Source organism: Mastomys coucha, unplaced genomic scaffold (assembly GCF_008632895.1).
Source record: "Mastomys coucha isolate ucsf_1 unplaced genomic scaffold, UCSF_Mcou_1 pScaffold22, whole genome shotgun sequence".
Taxonomy (NCBI): Eukaryota; Metazoa; Chordata; class Mammalia; order Rodentia; family Muridae; genus Mastomys; species Mastomys coucha.
In genome coordinates this window covers 111,481,984-111,501,430 of record NW_022196905.1, presented here as the reverse complement: position 1 = coordinate 111,501,430, position 19,447 = coordinate 111,481,984, and the positions used below count along the sequence as shown (strand labels likewise).

At 48.0% G+C, this 19,447-nt stretch overlaps 1 protein-coding gene across 1 annotated transcript in view; it reads left to right on the top strand.

The window, feature by feature from the left end:
* The window catches only part of Fbxw8 (F-box and WD repeat domain containing 8), a 95,561-nt gene that overhangs the window by 28,769 nt on the left and 47,345 nt on the right, over positions 1–19,447 (top strand). The window contains exons 4-5 of the mRNA XM_031337640.1: positions 2,193–2,281; positions 13,648–13,805. Coding sequence (XP_031193500.1) covers positions 2,193–2,281; positions 13,648–13,805 — 247 coding nt within the window. The remainder of the gene's footprint in view (positions 1–2,192; positions 2,282–13,647; positions 13,806–19,447) is intronic.

Below are 19,447 nucleotides of genomic sequence, written 5' to 3'. Positions count from 1 at the left end.
GCACATGCCAAGGGCATCATGGCAGGGGTGATGCATCTGCATGCCTTCATTCTAATTGGGTGCTTCACTGTAGCACTGTTCCTAGGCCTGTGGCTGTGGGAAAGTAGCCCTAGGAATAGCCCGATGTATCCCCTATGCAGCTTGCCTGTGTTCAGGGCTCTGTCCAAGTGGCAGGTACCTAACTGAGATCCATTTCTGGAGGGGTTGGGCAGGCGGTTGGTTTGGTGACTCCTAGGTCAGTGTTCAGAAACCCCAGAGACGACTCTAGATCTCTGAGGACCTCCTCCTAGGAAAGGGCTATGAGTGCATATCTGCCTGGACCTATGGCTCAGAGCTGAGCTGGAAATGGGTTGTCAGGTACCCACCTGCCATGATGGTGCTCTTCCTGCTGGTTGCTGCTGTTGGCATTCTAAGTGATGCCCTGGGACTCAGCTTTCATCTCAGGCCCTCTGCTTTCTTTCAGTACCTTCCCCTTAAGAGAGCTCTTCTGGTCCCTTCTCCCAGGTTGCAGAGGTCCTCCCTTCCTTCACCTCAGCTCTACCTGACTCCCCTGAATGCCTTCTACCCCTGAGCTGTAGACTTGGCCTAAGGACAGTTAAGGTCATTGTGTAAATTCTCTTGTCCAGTTCAAGGGCTTAGCTGCGTAATGACCGTTGGCTTTAATGGAATAGGTGCCATCATCTCTTTTCTAATAATGGATCAGGCACCGTGGCTGCCAGCCAGGTGTAGTACCTTAGTGTTAATCCTTGGGTCTGGCCAGCAGAAGTGACAGTTGAATGGGGTAGTGTTCTTGAATATGTCTGCTGTCTGTGCTTCCTTTAGAGCTCACCTGTCTTACTGTGCTCTATTCCCTAAGCAGAGATACTTAGTATTCTTTCAGAGTCCCCTCGTTTTATTTTAAAAATAATTGACATGTTTTCTGAATTGATGACAATTGAGCTGTACAGTCTGGAGAGTAGTGTATACTTTTGACGTTGAATGAATAAATTTAAGCAAGAAGTAGTAAAGGAATAAATGGTGGGTAGAGAGAGACAGCAGACAGCAAGACATCAAGTCAGGTGCTCACAGCATCTAGCAGAGGTAACTGAAGCAGCGCAATGGAAAGAGCAGACACAGGCGGCGGCAGCACACACTGTGCTCAAAGTGTCCAGCAAAAATGGCCTGGGAAGTGGAGGCCATCAGCTAGGGTTCCTGGTGGAGAGTTGGCTGCATGGGTGATCTTCCCATCAGAGCGCTGTCCCAGGATAAGCTTACAATTTCTCTTTTCCAGGGTTTTTATGCCATAGGAAAATGAGCTATGTGACCTTGTGGAGGTCATTTACCTTCATGCAGTTAGTAACTCCTTAGTTCTCAACAATAAGGAGACAAGCTCTATCCTGCAGCCCTGGCTGCCCTAGAGCTTGCTGCACAGACCAAGCTGGCCTCAGACTCCCAGAGGGCTACCTGCCTCTGCCTCCCAAGTGTTAAGATTAAATTTGTGCACTACCACACCCACCTTAGGATGAGTTGTTAAATGCCGTAGCTGCTTACTGCTTTCCCCTCTCTGTCAAGGGAGATAGGGCCATGCTTGGGTCTACAGTGGGGAGCCAGCTTCTCAGTGAGTTCAAACAGCACTTGACAGTTTACCAATATAAAGTCCATTTCAGTGATCATGAGAAATAACACAGAAGTCACATGAGGGCACACAGCCAGAGCCTACCGCATCCCACCTCTCTCAACACCCCACCTACTGTTCCCAAGGAGCAACCTAAGTTAATGGTCAGACCATCCCCTTGAGGAGGCTGATGCTGATTCAGACTGCTATCTATGCCCTTCCCTGTCCGGCTGCTGCGATACCTTTCATTTATTCTGGGAATCCTCTTATCTCTCCTGCAGGCTGACCTGATTCATGTGTGACACACTGCTTCAGGCCCTGCCATGTGAGGGTACACTGACCTGTGTGCACACACTTCTTTCTACCCAGTGACGTTCTGGGGACAGACAGGCCAGAGTCTCATGCTCACTGCTCCATGTAGACTGCACTGCCTCTAGTCTACATGGGCAGGCTCCCCACTTTATCCTTCTGAAGGCCCACTGAGTGGAGTGTGCTCCACACCATAGAAGATGGTTATGGCATGTAGGTGAGAGCAGAGCACATTACTGGGGAGCTACCCCAAGAATAGTACAAACCACACCTCCTTTTCCTCACACAGAATCGAAAAGGTGCCGTGAGCGAGCTGGAGCATGTTCCCGATGCTGTTTTGTGTGATGTGCGTTCTCACGATGGTGTTGTCATCGCAGGGTAAGCAAAGCCATGTCCCTTGATGTCACTCAGTCCTCATCTTCACACTCCCCCATCCCCTGCCCACTGCCCAGCACCTCAGCTTCAGCACCTCAGCAGTGGGAATAGGTCAGAGGTCAAGCGGGGACAGTGAATGTTGGCACACACAGACCCTGCTTCACTCTCCAGATTGAAGTCTTCACTCCCAGCAAGGCTGTGGCCACGAGCTCTTCTTTCCTTCGCCTGCAGCCGGGCATTTGTGTGTCTCCTGAGTGAGAAGTTTAACATCAGCTCTTGTGAGTTCCCTCGGCTGCTGTTCCAAAACCCACCATGAAGAATTCTTCCTGGTTGTTACTACAGAGATCTGGATATGCACTTCTTTATTGTGCAATGAGACCAACTTTGTTTTAGGGTTAGGTTATCTCCTGAGCTAATGTCTCAAAAGGTAAACTTTATATATTTTTGCTTTGTGCCAGATATATACAGATACTGCACAGGCTGTGTGCCAGAAAGCAAGTCCAGTCGATCGACTTTGTGGGAGCTGCCTCAGGGCTGCTGCGTTGAGGAAACCAGAGATGAGGGCCAAGCTTGGACTTACACAGCTAGAGGTCACTCGCCTTTCCTTTACCTTCCCTCCTTTAGCATTACTCAGTAAGCTCCATGTAAAGGCCTGCAAGACGGTTCAGAGGCTCAGAGTGCTGCCCCCAAAGCTCACTAGCCCCAAGGCTGACCCTGGAGCCCACACTTGTGTTGGAGAAAGGAGAACAAATTTCTGCCAGTTGCTCTCTGACCTCAGTATGACGTGGTACCCCCAAATGAATGAGATATTAAGAAGAAAGTTAAAGCACCTTTGAATTGAAATTCCAAATAAATTTCTGAAATATTTTATGGCAGGCCCTTCTATAAAACATTGTTTGCTTGTTTCTTGTTTGGATTTTGTGTGTATGTATAGGCACATAAGTGCCACAACGCATGTGTATAGGTCAGAGGACAACTTGCAGGATTTGTTTCTCAGACCACTATGGGTCTCAGGGATTCCACTTGGGGTGTCAGGTTTAGTGGCAGATGCCCTTACCTGCTGAGCAGGCTTGCTGACCCTTCTATTTTAGGAGAGTCTGGCCAGGAGAGCCAGCTTTCTTTAGCTTCTGTTCACTGGCCTCAGCTCTTATATCCCAAGAGTTAACCTGTCTGTCAGGATGCTGTCAGGCCTCCAGCTTCATCGTGAGGTGTGGCAGAGTGCTTTATTTCGTGTTTGAGGACCATGCAGGGTTACTTTATTCCCACTTTGGGTTTCTTCCTAAACTTCTAAGATGGTGCTGGAAGCCATGATGCTGAGATGGAACTAAGAGTCCTAGGAGATTACAGATGTAGGATATTCCTTCCCCAAGTCCAGTTAGCAGCATTTTTGAGCATGGAGCCCCAAGAGGGGACACAGGCCAGCAGCTCTGAAGGCAGCTGCCCCTCCCCCCACCTCCTTCTCCCTGGGGATCTGCTCAGTACTAGATAGGCCACCAAAGGCCTAGTGATGCCAGTGTTCTGGGATCGATTGTGTGAAACTTGAGCTGCGGATCAGAGAGGCTCCTTGGCTCCTTTCTCTGAGAGAAGCTCCAGTTGATGGCTCAGTCCGAGACCCTACCATCTTGCTTGTATGCAGAACATCTTGTGTTTATCATTAAAATTTCATCTGGTGGTTACGATGCTTGTTTTCTAGGTCAGCTCTTGAATCCCTTTTCATTTGAGACAGTGGTGTTTGTGGTTACCTCATTCCCAATCAATGTTGTATTCTCCAGGCTTTCTGCAGTTGAGTATCTCCAAGGAGCCTCTTAAAGAGACAGGACCGCTGCTGCTTGCTTTCACTCATGCCAGTTTCCTTGTTCTTCCTGTTTCTCTTTGTTTGACCAAAAGGCTAGGTTCCATGTTCCCTCTAGCCTGCGAGATAAGCACAATAGGGTCAGAATTCAGGCTTGCTTCTCCCCAATTAGTGTTCTCTGTGCAATGGTTTTTGGCTCAGACTGTGTAGGCCCAGGCCGGCATCTTATGGGCTGACCCAGTCCTGGTTCTCCCTGACTCCTCTTTTCATGTAAAATGAGAGTGACTGTGAAGTCACTGCCTGCTCCTGGGCTTCCTGATTGAGCTAAGCCCTGTGTGCAGTGTGTTCCACTTCCTTGCCTCCTTTACTGTCTTGGGTGTGCTCACCAGTCACCTTTCTGATGCACAGACCTCTGTGTAGTCTGTGACAAACTCAAGTTATGCACCTTGTGTTTGCCCACAGTCTGTTGAGTTCTGACCACATCTGTTTGAAAATTAAAATCTATTAAATATGCCATGACATTCACTCTTTCAAAGAATTGAGCTCAGTGAATTTTTGTAATTTATAAGACTGTACAACTGGTACTGATTCCAGAGTATTTTCAACACCTTCAAACAAACCCAGTACCCATTTATTCGTTTTGTTTGGGTTTCTTTTTTCTTTTTCTTTTTTTTTTTTTTTTTTTTTTTTTTTTTTTTGGTTTTTCGAGACAGAGTTTCTCTTTGTAGCCCTGGCTGTCCTGGAACTCACTCTGTAGACCAGGCTGGCCTTGAACTCAGAAATCCGCCTGCCTCTGCCTCCCAAGTGCTGGGATTAAAAGCGTGCAAAACTACCGCCCGGCTGTTTTGTTTGATTTTTAAAGATAGTGCTTATCTGTGAGGCCCTCGCTGTCCTAGAGCTCTCTTAGTAGACCAGGCTGGCCTCAAATTCAGAGATCCCCCTGCCTCTGCCTCCTGAGTAATGGGACTAAAGACCTGTGCCACCACATCCAAAATCCCCAGTCCTAGTGTTGATGGGCCAGTTAGCTCTGCCTCCCTGCAGGAGCTCCCAAGTCCCTTGACTAAGAAGTACCTCTTTTCAGTGCAGTTTTCCCATGTGTCTTTTCATTACTTTATTAGATTTACTACAAAATTCCTCAAATAGTTCCTAATTTTCCCCTTCGTTCACCCAACGGAAGACCATAAATAAGTCACTTCCTGTTTTCTAGATGTTCTGAGAAGTGGGTTGGAAGATGCCATCATTGAATGGACATGCACAGGTTAGAAGGTGGAAGGGGTGGGACTGCTGCTGACTGGACTGTCCTGTGGCACATGATTGTGTTATCTCATGTGGCGGGCCTGCAGATTTTTTTGTTCCTGTTTTGGTGGCACAGTTCATCTTTAACCTTAGAAAGAGGCTGCTGGAGAACCCTCATGCTCTCTGTAAACAGTGTCAGCACTACTGTGTTCATAGTTTCCTAGCTGGAATCCCTTATGTGGGATATTCCATCCCTTAGAGGAATTTTGTATCTTCTAGACTCAGAAACTGAAAATTCTTTCATAGCCCAGTGTAGTTCCAGTATAACTTTGTGATTTGAAGTCCCCAAACCATCCCTTAAACTTGTTCCTGCACACAGCTCCCTACTTCATGATATTGCCAGAAACATGGCTACCCTCAGGGTGACCAGTACCTTTTGAGCCTCCTGATGGTTTGACCCTGTTGACTGCACCCTCCTTGAGATGGCATGGATCATGTGTTAGACATCTTTGGCCCCACAGAACTTGCTTGAGACTAGCACCCAGGAGACTCGGAGAGCAAATCCCAGAGTCTCAAGAGAAGTCTGTTTGAGCCACTCAACCTTCCTATGCTCTCTCTGGGGCCTTTGCCCCTGTCCTATTGAGTCTCTATAGGTCACTTAGCCACGAGATGGCATTCCAGAAAATGTGAGGGCCAACAGAGGCTCATCCACCAGGACAGCATTTCCCACTTCTTAGGAAGAAGGTTCCCCAAAGGCAGCCCCTTTCTGTCCTCTTGGGCTCAGTGTCCAGCTGCATTCTCTGTGCTTTGTAGTGCTGGGTGGCAGTACATCAGAAGTGTCTGCTTTCTCTCTCTCTCTCTCTCTCTCTCGCTCTCTCTCTCTCTCTCTCTCTCTCTCTCTGACTTTTGTAGGTGACAACTCCAAAATTTTTAGGATATTGACTTTATATTATGTTAGAATTGAAGGTGTAGCACAGGATAAGTATATTTGCCTAGGAAACACAAGGAGTTAGGGCCGATCCCTAGCACAAAGACAAAGCACATCGGGAACATTCTATGTATCTCATTGAGGAGAATGAATAGGAACAAAGAGCTCTGTGGAGCTTGGGCCATACTCCCTCCCAGTGGCCCTGCGCAAGTTAAGACTTGCAAACAGATAACATCATGGGCTCAAAGAGGTCACAACACTAGGCCACGGTGTGGGGCCAAGTAGAGTTTGCTGAAGTACTTCAGGAGAGCCACCTAGTGAAAAGCTTCCCAGGTAGAGCCTGGGGGTCTGGGGAGCCAAGCCTAGGCTCCTTTGAGGCCCCATGCCAGCTCTGCCGCCATTAAGCTATTAGCTCACCAAAGCTTTTATCTATGCCCAGAGTGTGTGGTGGTGTGCAGTTAGCTTCCCCCACTCAGCATTACATGTCTGAAGCGTCGTGCTTCCATCAGCTGGCTCGATTTCTACTCACACCAGAGCACAACGTCTCCCAGATGTTTCAAACTATTGAAGCCCTTTATATGCTGAGGGTTGTTTCAGTCTACCTGGGTGTTTCTTTCTGGTTTCCATGGTCACCTGCCTTTCCTGGAGGAAGCTGCAGTTGTGTTTCCGTGTTTCACCTCTGCAGATGGGGCTGGAGGAAAACTGCATCCATCAGTGCTCAGAAGCTAACTCCCCTCTACCTAAAAGTGCCCGGCTGTCCTGTCCCCACTCGCCCTAAATCAGTGCTCCTCAGCCTTCCTAACATGCTACCCCTAGTACAGTTCCTCGTGTTGCTACATCATAACTATCATTGTGCTGCTGTTGTGAATCATAATGTAAATATCTGATATGCGGGATATCCATCATGTGACCCCCGTGGAGTCACGACCCACAGGTTGAGAATCACTGCCTTAGAGTCAAGATCTCTAGAGCAGATTCGTAAGAAATACTGCTGATTTCTGGCAGCCAGGCAAACCCTGGCTGTGTTTCAGCTACAGGCCTGGTATGGATTTATTTTGTCTGTCCATGGGATTTGGGATCTGTATGTTTGCTCTTGGACCTGGAGCTTTTTTGGTTCCTAAGCTTTGAGGTCTGAATCGCTGCTTGGTGTCATCTGTCTCAGGCAATGGTCATTTCCAGTGAAAGATACTTAGAAATGCACATTTAAACTCAGTTGTCCAAGGTAAGTTAACAGAACTTAAAGACAAGCATCTTTTGTCCACTTTCTCAGTGACTAAAAATCTGCCTTTTCATCGACTGTGTGCCAGTGTCCATAGAGGCTAGGTTGTGCAGCAGTGTGCATTGCCCTAAATTTTAACTTCTTTTCTGCTCAGGAATTGAAGGTCTCAGGTGTGGCAGTGCTCTGCTGGTTCTGAGAAGGCTCCTGGGGCGGCAGGGATTGTTAAGTGCAGACTGGTAGTGAGGTTCTGTTACGTTCTTGTCATCCATCCTTATACTTAACAAGGACATACGTTCCAGCTTTCTCCTTCTCAGCAAACCTTCTCCTGGCAGTTTTCCTTTCAGCCTCGCCTTGTATGGATTTTATGCTGCTGCTTATGGCTCTGCACTGCTTCCCATAAGGGGCTCCGTCAGGACCCACAAGGGACTGCTTTTTAAAAATACTTTGAAATTTATTTATTTTCTGCTGTGAGGCATGTGTGCTTTTCTAGTAAATAAGTCTGAGGTAACCTGCTGATACGCGACTGGAGGAGAGCTTTGCATTTATTACATCTTTAATGAAGGCGCTCCAGAATGTCCTTAATAAATACTGATGAACTCATGGCTGCATTTATCCATCTCTGCTTCTCCAGGGAATTATGGGAAGGGCCACAACTCCAATAACTCTGCATAATCATCATCGACTCTGACTCTATTGATTGTCATTAACCAAGATGTATGGAAAGCAGTTGTAAGTGTGCAGTGCATATACCACACAAGGGCCATTAAGATGTTCATTATTTTTCAATTGCTACGTCTTACGCTCCCCTCGATGTTTGCTCTGGTGCATTTCCACAGAGTGGCTGCACTGTGGGGCCGAGTTCATTTTGTTAATTGTGCAAAACAGCAGTCATGTTCTGTAGAAAACAGTAAATACTCTGGATTTTATTGATCACGGCAGAAGCACAGAGCAAGTGAAGACTTCTCAAAAACCTCTCTGTGCCATGAGTGTAAATGTCCTCTGTGTGGGAGCTCTACCTCAGCAGCTTTTAGATGCTTTTCCCTTCCCGTCCAGGTTGAAGCCAGCAGATCCCCATTCGGGTCACAGTCAGCATGGGTAGACTGCTCACAGCACTCCTCACACAGGAGCGCTTCCTAGGCCCACAAAGGCTGCAGCTGCTGGTGGCTGTGGAACAGTGTGGGAGATGCTGAACAGTAGGAATGGAAAACAGGGGCCAGGACACCATGGAGAGCACCCCAGACATGCCCATACCAAGCCAGGTGCCTCCCAAGGATTGTCAGCATTTTAGAGTGCTCAGTTGAGGGGATGGGGTATCCCTCTGCATTCTAGGCAACACTGGTCATTAGTAATCCACTGTAGCATTTGTCTGTCTTCTTAGTTGGAGAGAGCACAACAGCCGAGTCCTTGGTACAGGGATCCAAATGTTTAGAACCATGAGTTGTATGCTGCTGAGGTCTGATCACAGTAGAGTTGGAACTTCATTTGGGAACAGCAGAAACAGGGTCTTGTAGAGGAAGAAATGCCGCTGATTTTTTTTTTTTTTAAGATTTATTTATTTATGAATGAGTGCTCTGTCTGCATGTGTACCTGCATGCCAGAAGAGGACATTGGATCCCATTACAGATGGCTGTAAGCCACTATGTGGTTGCTGAGAATTGAACTCAGGACCTCTGGAAGAGCAACCAGTGCTCTTAACCTCTCCAGCCCAATTCCACTGATCTTTGAATATACTAACCCAGGATATGAAGTTGAGCATGGAAGGCGGTCTTGGGTCAGCTCAGCCCCATGCTCTGGTTCCCTTTCTGGGGCTTTGGTTGCTGGTATCTGACTGCCCATGAAACAGGGTGGTGGGACTGATGGAGAAAATCTGGGGAGATGTGGAGGGGACTGTGTCCTGCCCAGCTGAGCACACTGTCCAAATCACGAATTCCTTATGTTTCACTTAAATGGGGCTGGTTCTTGTGAGCCATGTCTGTTGAAAGTTGTAGTGTGGAGTAACTTGCTAGCAGCAGACTGAGGGAGACCTGGGCACAGTTGGAGCCCACTTAACTCTGGGCCTCAGCATTCTTCATTAAATGCAACTCTGCTTGTCCAGGTGGCTTGGAAGAACCTTGGACACATTTGTTTTGAGTGACTAAGAGCTGGCCCTGGGGAACAGATGCACCCTTTGCTGCTGGGTGTCATGTGGGAGGGGAGTGAAAGGCTATGGCAGGTGGGACTATCCCCCTTTTCTTGTGGCCTCTTGCTTTGAATAAATCTTCTCTAAGAAGCACACATTAGAGAAAGCTCTTGAATTGTAATCATTTTAAATTGGCAGTTGCCCTAGTACCGAGGAGCTTGGCTTTGGGGTTATTGCCACTCTTTTAATAAAAAGTCAGCGGCTACTCTGACCTCCATTTTGCCAGGCGTAGCATGACTAGGAAAACACTCAGTTCTTCATGTTCCTGGCCCATGTGCAGCTGGGTCCATCCTGTCTCGCTGTGAAGACGTCACCTTAGTTGTTCTGTGTTCCTACAGCAGCTAATGTAGTTGTAGTTGTACTGTGCACACTATAATTACAGCCATCAACTCTGAGGTCCAGAGGCTTCCTGACAGTGCCGCTGTCATAGTAGTGTCTTAATTGGTTGAGTGTAATTGTCATTAGGCAGCGATGGAGACATCTGGAGCCTTTTTCACCTCCATCCCTTCATCTTTCTTAGCTCTTCCTGGCCAGTGTGAGTAAGCACACTTAGACCACACTTAGGAGTTTGCGCAGGGCCCTCTGTTGAGCAGTGTTGTCCACTGGTGAAAATGCCTGTCTGCAGCATTGTTCAGCAGCACCAAGTTCTCTCCCTTAGCTGTCAGAGCCCTTTATCAGTCTTACAGCTCCCTCTCAGATTCAAAGTCTGCCCCTATCAGGGCAAACGTGCCTGATTCTCACACCTGATTCTCTGTTCTTTAGCTTTGAAGAACAGAGTTAATTCAAAGTGGCTGCCTGCAAAATTCCACGTTTATGCAAATAAGTTGGTTTGCCTGATGTCTCCCAGAGCTACTGTTCAGTCTGTTTGGAAGGAGATGTAAACGTCTGAGGAGATTGTCTGTGTTCTGGGTCTTCACTCCACATTAGTAGTAGGGGCTGCTGGTTGGGAGCGAGGGGAGGTTTGCCAGTGACCTACTCTCTCCAGATACCACTTCTTTATAGCATTACTTGTGTATGAGGTACAGAGATTCTGGCCCAGTGAGGATGGGCCTGCACAGATGGCCAGTGGTGGTAGCATGTAGCTCTAAGTCAGCAAGGGAGGCCGTCTGCAGGTAGGATGGGCCGAGTCAGTGTTGGAGGATCTGATTTGTCCTATGATGAGACTGGTGACAACACTGACAGGGCAGGCAGGTGTCTGCAGAAGCTAGGGAGCCGGCAAGCCAGCACTCAGGAGGAGTGTGCTTGTCTTGGTGCACAGGGGCAGTATGAGTGTGATGACTTAGATGTGCCCTGTGAGCCCCTGCCCTTCTCCCCTGCCCTGTGGAGCCCCTGCCCTTCTCCCCTGCTTATTCCTCAAATGAGAACATAGCAGCAGTTGTCTTGCACAGAACTCCCCTGTGCAGCTCAAAAGTGAAACATGTTTTCCTCGTGGTGGTTGTTGCTGGTTTACCTCTGAACTCTCTGGAGAAGGCAGTGAGCTGGAGCCCTGGTCCCCCAGAGCCTGCCTTCCACACCCTGCCCCTCCCACTGTATCCCCAGTGGGGCATCAGGAACACAGCATGGAGACCTTAGATGTGCTGAAAGAGTTTAACCAGGGCTGTCTGCAGCAAGAACAGCTCATGGTTTCTCCTCATCTTGCTTTCCTGAGCCATGCATACTTCCTTCCTTTATGTAGAACTGAACCTGGAGAATAGACTCATAGCCTGTCCTATGCCAGCCTTCTTGTCATCTCTGTAGCAGAAACAAGCAGCCTGTACCAGTGAACAACTTGAGTCAGGTTGAGGGTGCCGAGCTGGTGCTTTGGTGTAGCTATGGGGAGCAGCTCCTTGTGGGTTCCTCATTAGTGTGGTCATCCAGAGCACTTCCTGAAGAGCCCAGACCTTGTGGCTGTGACCCACCTGGGCCACATCAGTGTGCAGCTTTAGTTATGCATTGCCACAGTTAAGGACAGTTAGGAGGGTTGGTGATCATGATAATGGCAGTCAAGTGTGGGGAAGCCTCTCTACTGTGTGCCCCTCTTGACAGAGTTGTCGGGATTCTGTCCTGCAGAGTGAGCTCACTCACATCCTGTGGGCTACATAACCTACACATTTACTGTAGACTCATAGTTGGGAGGGTGTGCTGCAATGTGTTATAAAGAAAATGACCCTGAGACAGGACACTCACAGTTGTCTTATTAAGAAATCTGGGCTAGGGGCTGGAGAGATGGCTCAGGGGGTAAGAGCACTGACTGTTCTTCCCAAGGTCCTGAGTTCAAATCCCAGCAACCACATGGCGGCTCACAACCATCCGTAAAAAGAGATCTGACGCCCTCTTGGTGCGTCTGAAGACAGCGACAGTGTACCCACATACATGAAATAAATAAATAGACATTTAAAAAAAAAAAGAAATCTGGGCTGGCAAGATGGCTCAGCAGGTAAGAGCACTGACTGCTCTTCCGAAGGTCCTGAGTTCAGATCCCAGCAACCACATGGTGGCTCACACCCACCTATGAGATTGGATGCCCTCTTCTGGTGTGTCTGAAGACAGCTACAGTGAATTACTCCGGAGTGAGCGGGGCGGAGCGAGCGGGGCTGACAGAACATCCTGAGTTCAATTCCCAGCAGCCACACACATGATAGCTCACAGCCATCTGTACAGCTACAGTGTACTCATACACATAAAATAAATAAATCTTAAAAAAAAATAGAAAGAAATGTTTACAGGCAATGGTGACACACACCTTTAATTCCAGTACATGCAGGTAGATCTCTGAGTTCAAGACCAGCCTGGTCTACAGATGGAGTTCTAGGAAAGCCAGGACTACATAGAAAAAGCCTGTCTTGAAAACCAAATCAAACCAGTCGACCAACCAACCAACCAAAAAAACTCAAGTCTCTTTGGGTGGTTGATGTGGCTGAGGGAGTAAGAAGTACTTGTGAAAGCCTGACATCCTGAGTCCATCTTGGAACCTGCACAACTGTGGAAAGAGAATCACCGACTCCACCAGCTTGTCTTCTGGCTTTCACACAGGTACCCCATCCAGCATGCATGTGCACAGTGATACATAGACATGGAGTCTCACCTCAGGCTGGCCTTCTGTAGCCACGTCAGACATGTCATGTCCTAGGTTTCAGAGGTGTCTAGATGTTTTGTCTCTGCAGTGAGACTCTGAGGGAGTGTGGTTAGGGCCTCAGGAACAGTTCCTTGGAATCCCTGTCTCTCTGTACTTCTCAAGAGGCTCCTACAGCTCCTCCTCAACCCTCACCCTCCTTACCTGAGGGATCCAGCAGTAGGAATATGGACTCTCAGCAACAGGCAAGGCACAGCTTCATTTGGCTATCCCATCATCCTGAGGGCTTTAAGACAGTAGGTCATCCAGGAAGTAGTTAAAGCTACAGGCCAGAACTAGGGCCCCTGCTTTTTAAGTGGGCAGTGCAGGCACTTCTCACAGGAAGGCGGAAGTACCTGGTTCTGCCTTGGAGTCATTTAAGCAGATTTGATGTCCTGAGGGGCCCTAATGAGTTAGCTGTGCTCCTGGAGGAGGTGTGAAGAGTTTGTCGACTCTCTGTGTCCCAGCTGCATCTGTGTCTCTGCATGCCTGCCTGCTGGAATGCCAACACTGGTCCATGGTTCTGTCTGTGATTTCCTAGAGTGGGAAGGGTGAAGGTAATAGCTTGGTTATGAGGCTGGAGAGGGCACATCACACTGCTCATTCTCCTTCCTTCCCTTCCTTTTTTCCTTTGAGACAATCTCACTATGGAGCTCTGGCTGTCTTGGAACTGTGTAGACCAGGCTGGATTTAAATTCACAGGGATCTGCCTGCTTCTGCCTCCCAAGTGCAGGGATTAAAGGTGGTCACCGTTGTGTTGTAACAGTGTGGGCTGTGTCCACAGCCTTCTGTGTTCCAGCTGACAGCTTCCTCATGAGCCATTCAAACCACTATAGGAACAGTGCCTCCTGGCCAGCCCACATGCTCTCTATCGTGTATGGCCTCCAGATTTCTCTTGGAACCAAGAGTGTTCGTCTCTTCCAGATACACGTCAGGGGACGTGAGGGTGTGGGACACCCGCACCTGGGACTATGTGGCCCCCTTCCTGGAGTCTGAGTCTGAGGAGGAGGATCCTGGAATGCAGCCATATGTCTCCTTTGTGAGGATCAACAGCTCACTGGCAGTGGCGGCTTACGAGGATGGTGAGTAGCTCAGTCCCTCCTCCTTGTCTCAGAGAAAGCCTCACTCAGTGCAGTAGCTGCAGCTGCTCCTCCTTCTCCGAGCATGCACACACTCACACTCACACAATCACTCATCTGCCTCCTACACAGGGCATATATGCATTCACACACACCCCTGCCTCCTTACACACACAATTATCTACTTCCTCCTGCTTTTAGGTGAAGAATGTAGCAATAACCCAGTGCATTAGTAGGCATTGGAACATGATACCCATTAAAACTGGTGTTTAATTCATCCTGGAACCATTGAGCTAGGCATCAGTGCCAGGCACGATGAGACTGGCCAGACCATCTTAAGCAAATTGTGTGTAGTTTAAAATAGTAAATGTGCTCAGCCTACTTTTCCTGTGTCCTTGGCTGAGTCTAAAAAGAATAGTAGCAAGGATGGAGAGGTGATCTGACATGTGTGGGCAGAAGCCGGAAGTCGGCACCTGCCTTCACCTGCCACTCACTCACACCGTGCACAGCTCCTGATAGCCTGGACAGATCCTGGGTGCGTGGAAGCCACCATGGGTTTGCAAACTGTTAGAGGAATGATGGAACACGTGACATTGCTAGTTCATAGAAATGATCACGCCACCGGGCAGTGGTGGCGCACACCTTTAATCCCAGCACTTGGGAGGCAGAGGCAGGTGGATTTCTGAGTTTGAGGCCAGCCTGGTCTACAGAGTGAGTTCTAGGACAGCCAGGGCTCCACAGAGAAACCCTGTCAAAAAAAAAAAGAAATCATGCCTCTTGCATGGCCTCCTGCCTGGCCACTGCTCATGGTCCTGATGTCCATTGCAGATCAGCAGGCAGCTTCGTGTCATTTGGCACAGAGGGACAGAACTATAGGAGCTGTTAAGGAGCTTTGTAACCACCTAATATTTAACAATGGGAATTCAGAGCTAAAAATGTAAATGAAGGGATTTTAAAAATTGAGCAGAACTTTATTTATACTCTATTCTTGTGGTTTAATGACAGTAGACACCACAAATGGTCATTAGCTAAGTTGAGATTGGAGGTGTGGCTCAGCATGGTACTTGCCTGCCATACATGAGGCCCTGGCTTCAACCTCAGCATCCTCAATGCAGCAGCAGCAGCAGCAGCAGGGGTGATGCTTCTATGACGGTTAGGCTTTTCTATGTATGCTTGTTCATCTCAGATACACAGCATAGCCTCATGCTTGCTGCTTAGTTTCCAGCTGGCCTTGTAGCTTTGGAATGCTCTAACAGCACCTCCTGTCCCACACACTTGATTGATACACAGACACTTCCACCTATAGGGAAACTGAAAGCTGGAGGATAAAGGTGTTGAAGCCATAGCTAGCCCCACTGTTGTTGGAGCCCAGTCCCTGACAGCAAACATGAAGACTCTTGTAATGTGAGCACTAGGCTCAGTGTAGTTTTTAATTTTTCAAAATCTTCTTTTAATAAGGGTTCTTAAATGCTTTAACTTCCTTCTAGCCCACCACCCACCAGAGGTAGTGGAAGAGAAAGGTTGTTAGGATACAGGGGAAGTGGACCTGTTTAGAAATTGTTCTTTGGAGCAACTCCAGTCTGCATTGTCAGGAGATCAGCAGTTCAGTTCACAGGAGTCAGCAGCGGCAGCTCAACCCACTTTGCTAACACTTCACAAATACAGTAGCAGTCCAGTTCAGTAGTGTCAGGTTAGAAACAGGATCAGCAGCAGTGGGTGGTACGACTTAGCAGACATAGCCAGGCCTCTGCCAATCTGCAGAAGTCAGCAGGAGGGACCAGAACCAGCAAGGAAGACAGGAGAAGTTTTCCACAGTGCTGCTCAACAAAGTGAAGATCAATGAAGCCGAAGACTCCAGACCAGCAAAGTGTTGCAAAGCTAGCTATGCAAGCATGCAGTCACTGTCTGTTCAGTCCTACTTATACTCCCTCCAAATATCACGTGTCCTCCCATGGGTCTTGCCTCAACAAAACACCATGTGAATCTGTCTTAGGAAAATTCCATGTGGGTCGGTATCAGCTGATATCACTCCTCCAGTTGGTCCGGGGAAGGGGGAAGAAGCTGTAGGAAACTTCCGAGAGGTTGTTCTTTGGTGAGTTTCTCTCTGATGTCACCACAAGCACAGCTCAGCAACTAAATGTAAGGGCAACCAATGCATGCATGGCGTTAACCAAGAGCCCTTCTTCATGGGTCCTTTCACATGCTTGCAACCAATGCATGCATGGCGTTAACAAAGAGCCTTTCTTCACGAGTCCTTTCACACACCTGGTTTAGCAGGACATCCTTCCACCTATGTCCACTTCAGGAAAACACTCCTTCACGGGTCTGCCCCAGCAAAACACCATCTGACATCTGACTTACCAAAGAACCCAGAGGTTTCCACCCCAGCTCACCACATCTGACCAGCTTGCAAGTAGAGCTTGAGGGGACAATAAAGTGTGCTGCAAGTTAGGTGTGCACAGAGACTGCACATGGATGCTTGCTAAGTAGAGCTGCTTCAGTACTGTGCTCGCTCAGTGTTGAGACCATTTTTTTTTTTTTTTGGCCCACTGTCACTGCCATTGCATAGCAGTATGGGAGCAATGTAAATATGGTAAAGAACTTCCTTTATGATAAATACTCGAGTAGAGGTTTTCAAAACATAGTTCAGATATTAAGTTAATACCCTAATTTATTCAGAAGTGGTGGACATCTTTACTAGCAGCACATGGAAGGCAGAGGCAGGTGCCACTCAAGTTTGCAAACTCAAGTTTGCATCCAGCCTGGTCTACTTAGTGAGTTTCAGGCCAACTGGGGCTACATGCTGAGGACCTGTCTCAAAAAAAAAAAAAAATCAGTTAAAATTTAATTTAAACAACAAAGATTGTGTGTGTCTATATCACATGTATGTATATACATATACATACATGGTAAAAAGTTGAAGTGCCCTTCAACTTCTAAGCACTCTCCTCTTCCTAGGCCAGTTTTGTACACTTCTGTGTGTCTTGTTCTTGAGCTAATGACACACCTGATGACTATGTGACTCTCCTCAGTGTTGTGTGGTGCCTTGCCTACTGAAGTGTTCACCACTTCTGAATAATTTAGAGTTTTTAAGTGAATATTCGATCTATGTTTTGAAAACCTGTATTCAAGTATGTACCATAAAGGAAGTTCTTCATCTACATTGCTCTTGTATTTCTACTAAGCTGTCGCTGGACTGAAGGCAGACATGCTTGGTGTCATGTCAGGCATGCTGCTGAATTGTCCTCAGAAGTGTCTCCATCAGTTGTTAGGCTTCCAGTTTTTTGTTTTTTGTGTGTAGGTATTTTGCCTGCATGTACCAGTGTGCCATCTGCATGCAGTGCCCTTGGAAGCAAGAAGAGGATATTGAGTCCTTGGGACTGGAGGTACAGACAGTTGTGAGCCACCATTTAGATGCTGGAAACCAAATCAGGGTCCTGTGGAAGAGCAGCCAGTGTTCCAACCACTGAGCCACCTCTCGAGTGCCCGCTCTGGCTTTATGGGGGAGTAACCTGATGTAGTGACCCTGAAAGCTCCCTTTTCACACCTGTGTGATCATACTTCTGTACAAGCCTGTGGCTCACTGAAAAGCAGTATGTCTGCATTTGCTCTTACAAGCAGCATTGTAGTGAAAAGCTTTGTACAAATGTCCTTTCATATGTGTGCAGGGAAGTTGGTTCCTATAGGAAGGATCTCCAGGTGGGAGGCAAGTACAGATCCATGCTGTCTTCTGCTCTCTAGCAGGTGTGAGCTGTCCCTCTGTTCCTGGGTTGGTTATTGGTATATTTGGTAGGAAACAGCACATAATGTGGTTGTCATTACCCCAGTGGAAAGGGTTTGATAGTTTCTTACGCACACCTGCCGCTTGTGGTCCTTGTATTTCCTTTATGGTTGTGTCGCAGTTAAGTCCTCGTCAATACTGAGTCTGTTGTGGATCAGTAGGAAGTAGACCTGAGTACTCGTAGTCTCAAGCATCATGAGGTAGGTCTGCTCAGGGCATTGCTGATGCTGTGAGGTAAACTGCAGTCTTTCCGGGGTTCAGGGTTTGTTTCAAAGCTTTGGCACCATCAGCAGCTCCTCCAGCACTAGCAGGCCTTCCCAGCCTTCCAGGCTGGGTCAGTTTGTCAGGATTTCTGTAGAAGATGGCACCTTCTTTTCCCGACTCAGTGGTCTTGTCTTCAGTCTCACCTAGGTGACAGATTGACAACCCTAAAAGCTGACTCAGGACTCACAGGTCGAAATATCAAGTGCACATTCCCTTGTTCACTTCCAAGAGCAGTTGCTGGTGCTTCTTGGGCAAAAAAGCCCTGTGGAAAAGGACCTTGTGTGGTCTGCTCTGTGCAGCTTGTGGACGTAATGAACTCCAACCTTTCCCATTGTGCCTAGGTGCACTCCTGAAGCCACTAAGGCTCAGACCCCTTGTTGAAGGTGCCACGTTCCGTACAGCAGGAGCCTCCCTGCAGGAGGACTCTAGGAGAAAGCCCTTCAGCGAGTCCTTTCTGGAGCAGCGCTCTGAGGAGCCCCCCACACACACTTGGGGGCTGGGACTTGGCAATGCGAGCCACAGTTGTGATTTTTTGAATTCCAACCCACTGGCCTCATATTTCTTGTGCCTCGTTTCCAATTGTCAGCACTGGCCACTGTCCAGTTTGATTTTACCACTAATTGTGCTGCACGTTACCATCCCAAAATGAATCAAATCAAAATGCTTTTCCTGGAGCATTAGCTAAGGCGAGCGAAGGTTCTGAGTAATGAACAGCTGCTAGTGCAGGGACAGCGGGGACCTTGCCAGGACTCCATCTGCTCCATGCTTGCCTGCCTTTGGCCTCAAGCCATGACTTTAGGGATGGCAATGTGCTGGGACCTGTTCCCCCACTTGAGTTTCTCTTCAAAACTCAGTCTTTGGTGAGAAATGAGATTAGATGCTTGTTCGGTGAGGGAAGGTTCTTGGCTTGTCTGCCAGAGGTAGAGAGAAGAGGCCAGACCTGGGGGCACCAACTTCAACCTTGATGAGTCAGTGTAGCTCTCGGCTGCTGCCCAGCGAGGCAGCTCATCTCTTGTAGCACCTCGTGCAGTTGTCCTGTAGACACGCAGGCTTCATTGACTGGATCTTGGGAACCATTTTTCATTTCCCAGTGGATCAGATAGGTGAGAGTAGGTCTGCAAGCCCCAGAGCTGTCAGAGGTAGGCCATGTTAGCTAGGTAGCTATGGAGACTCCGTGCTCCTAGGTTTATGTTTTAAAGTGAGTTGTCTGATCATTTGCCAGTGTGTTTGCTGGTGTTGTCTAAATCCAGAGTGCAGCTTCCTCCTTCTCTTTGAGCAGTGTTGAAGCTTTAGAAATGGAGCAAAATGATTGTGATGTTCATGTGAGCTGTGAGCTGCCTGCCTCCTCTGGCCATGGATTGTGGAGAAGTTTTTTCTTCTACCCACGAGCCTTTTACTTGTCACTTTTCCCTTAAATTGTGAGTAATTGGCTCTTGCCTATCATCCCGACTGTCTGAGGCTCAGGAGCAGACCACAGAATTGTAGCTCCTTTCCAACAGAAAGCAAAAACTGCCAGACATCATCCTTTTAGAAGACAGGACACACTTCTGCAATCACACCGTTGCACAGCGGTGGGGGTGCTCACAGTTTTATCATATTC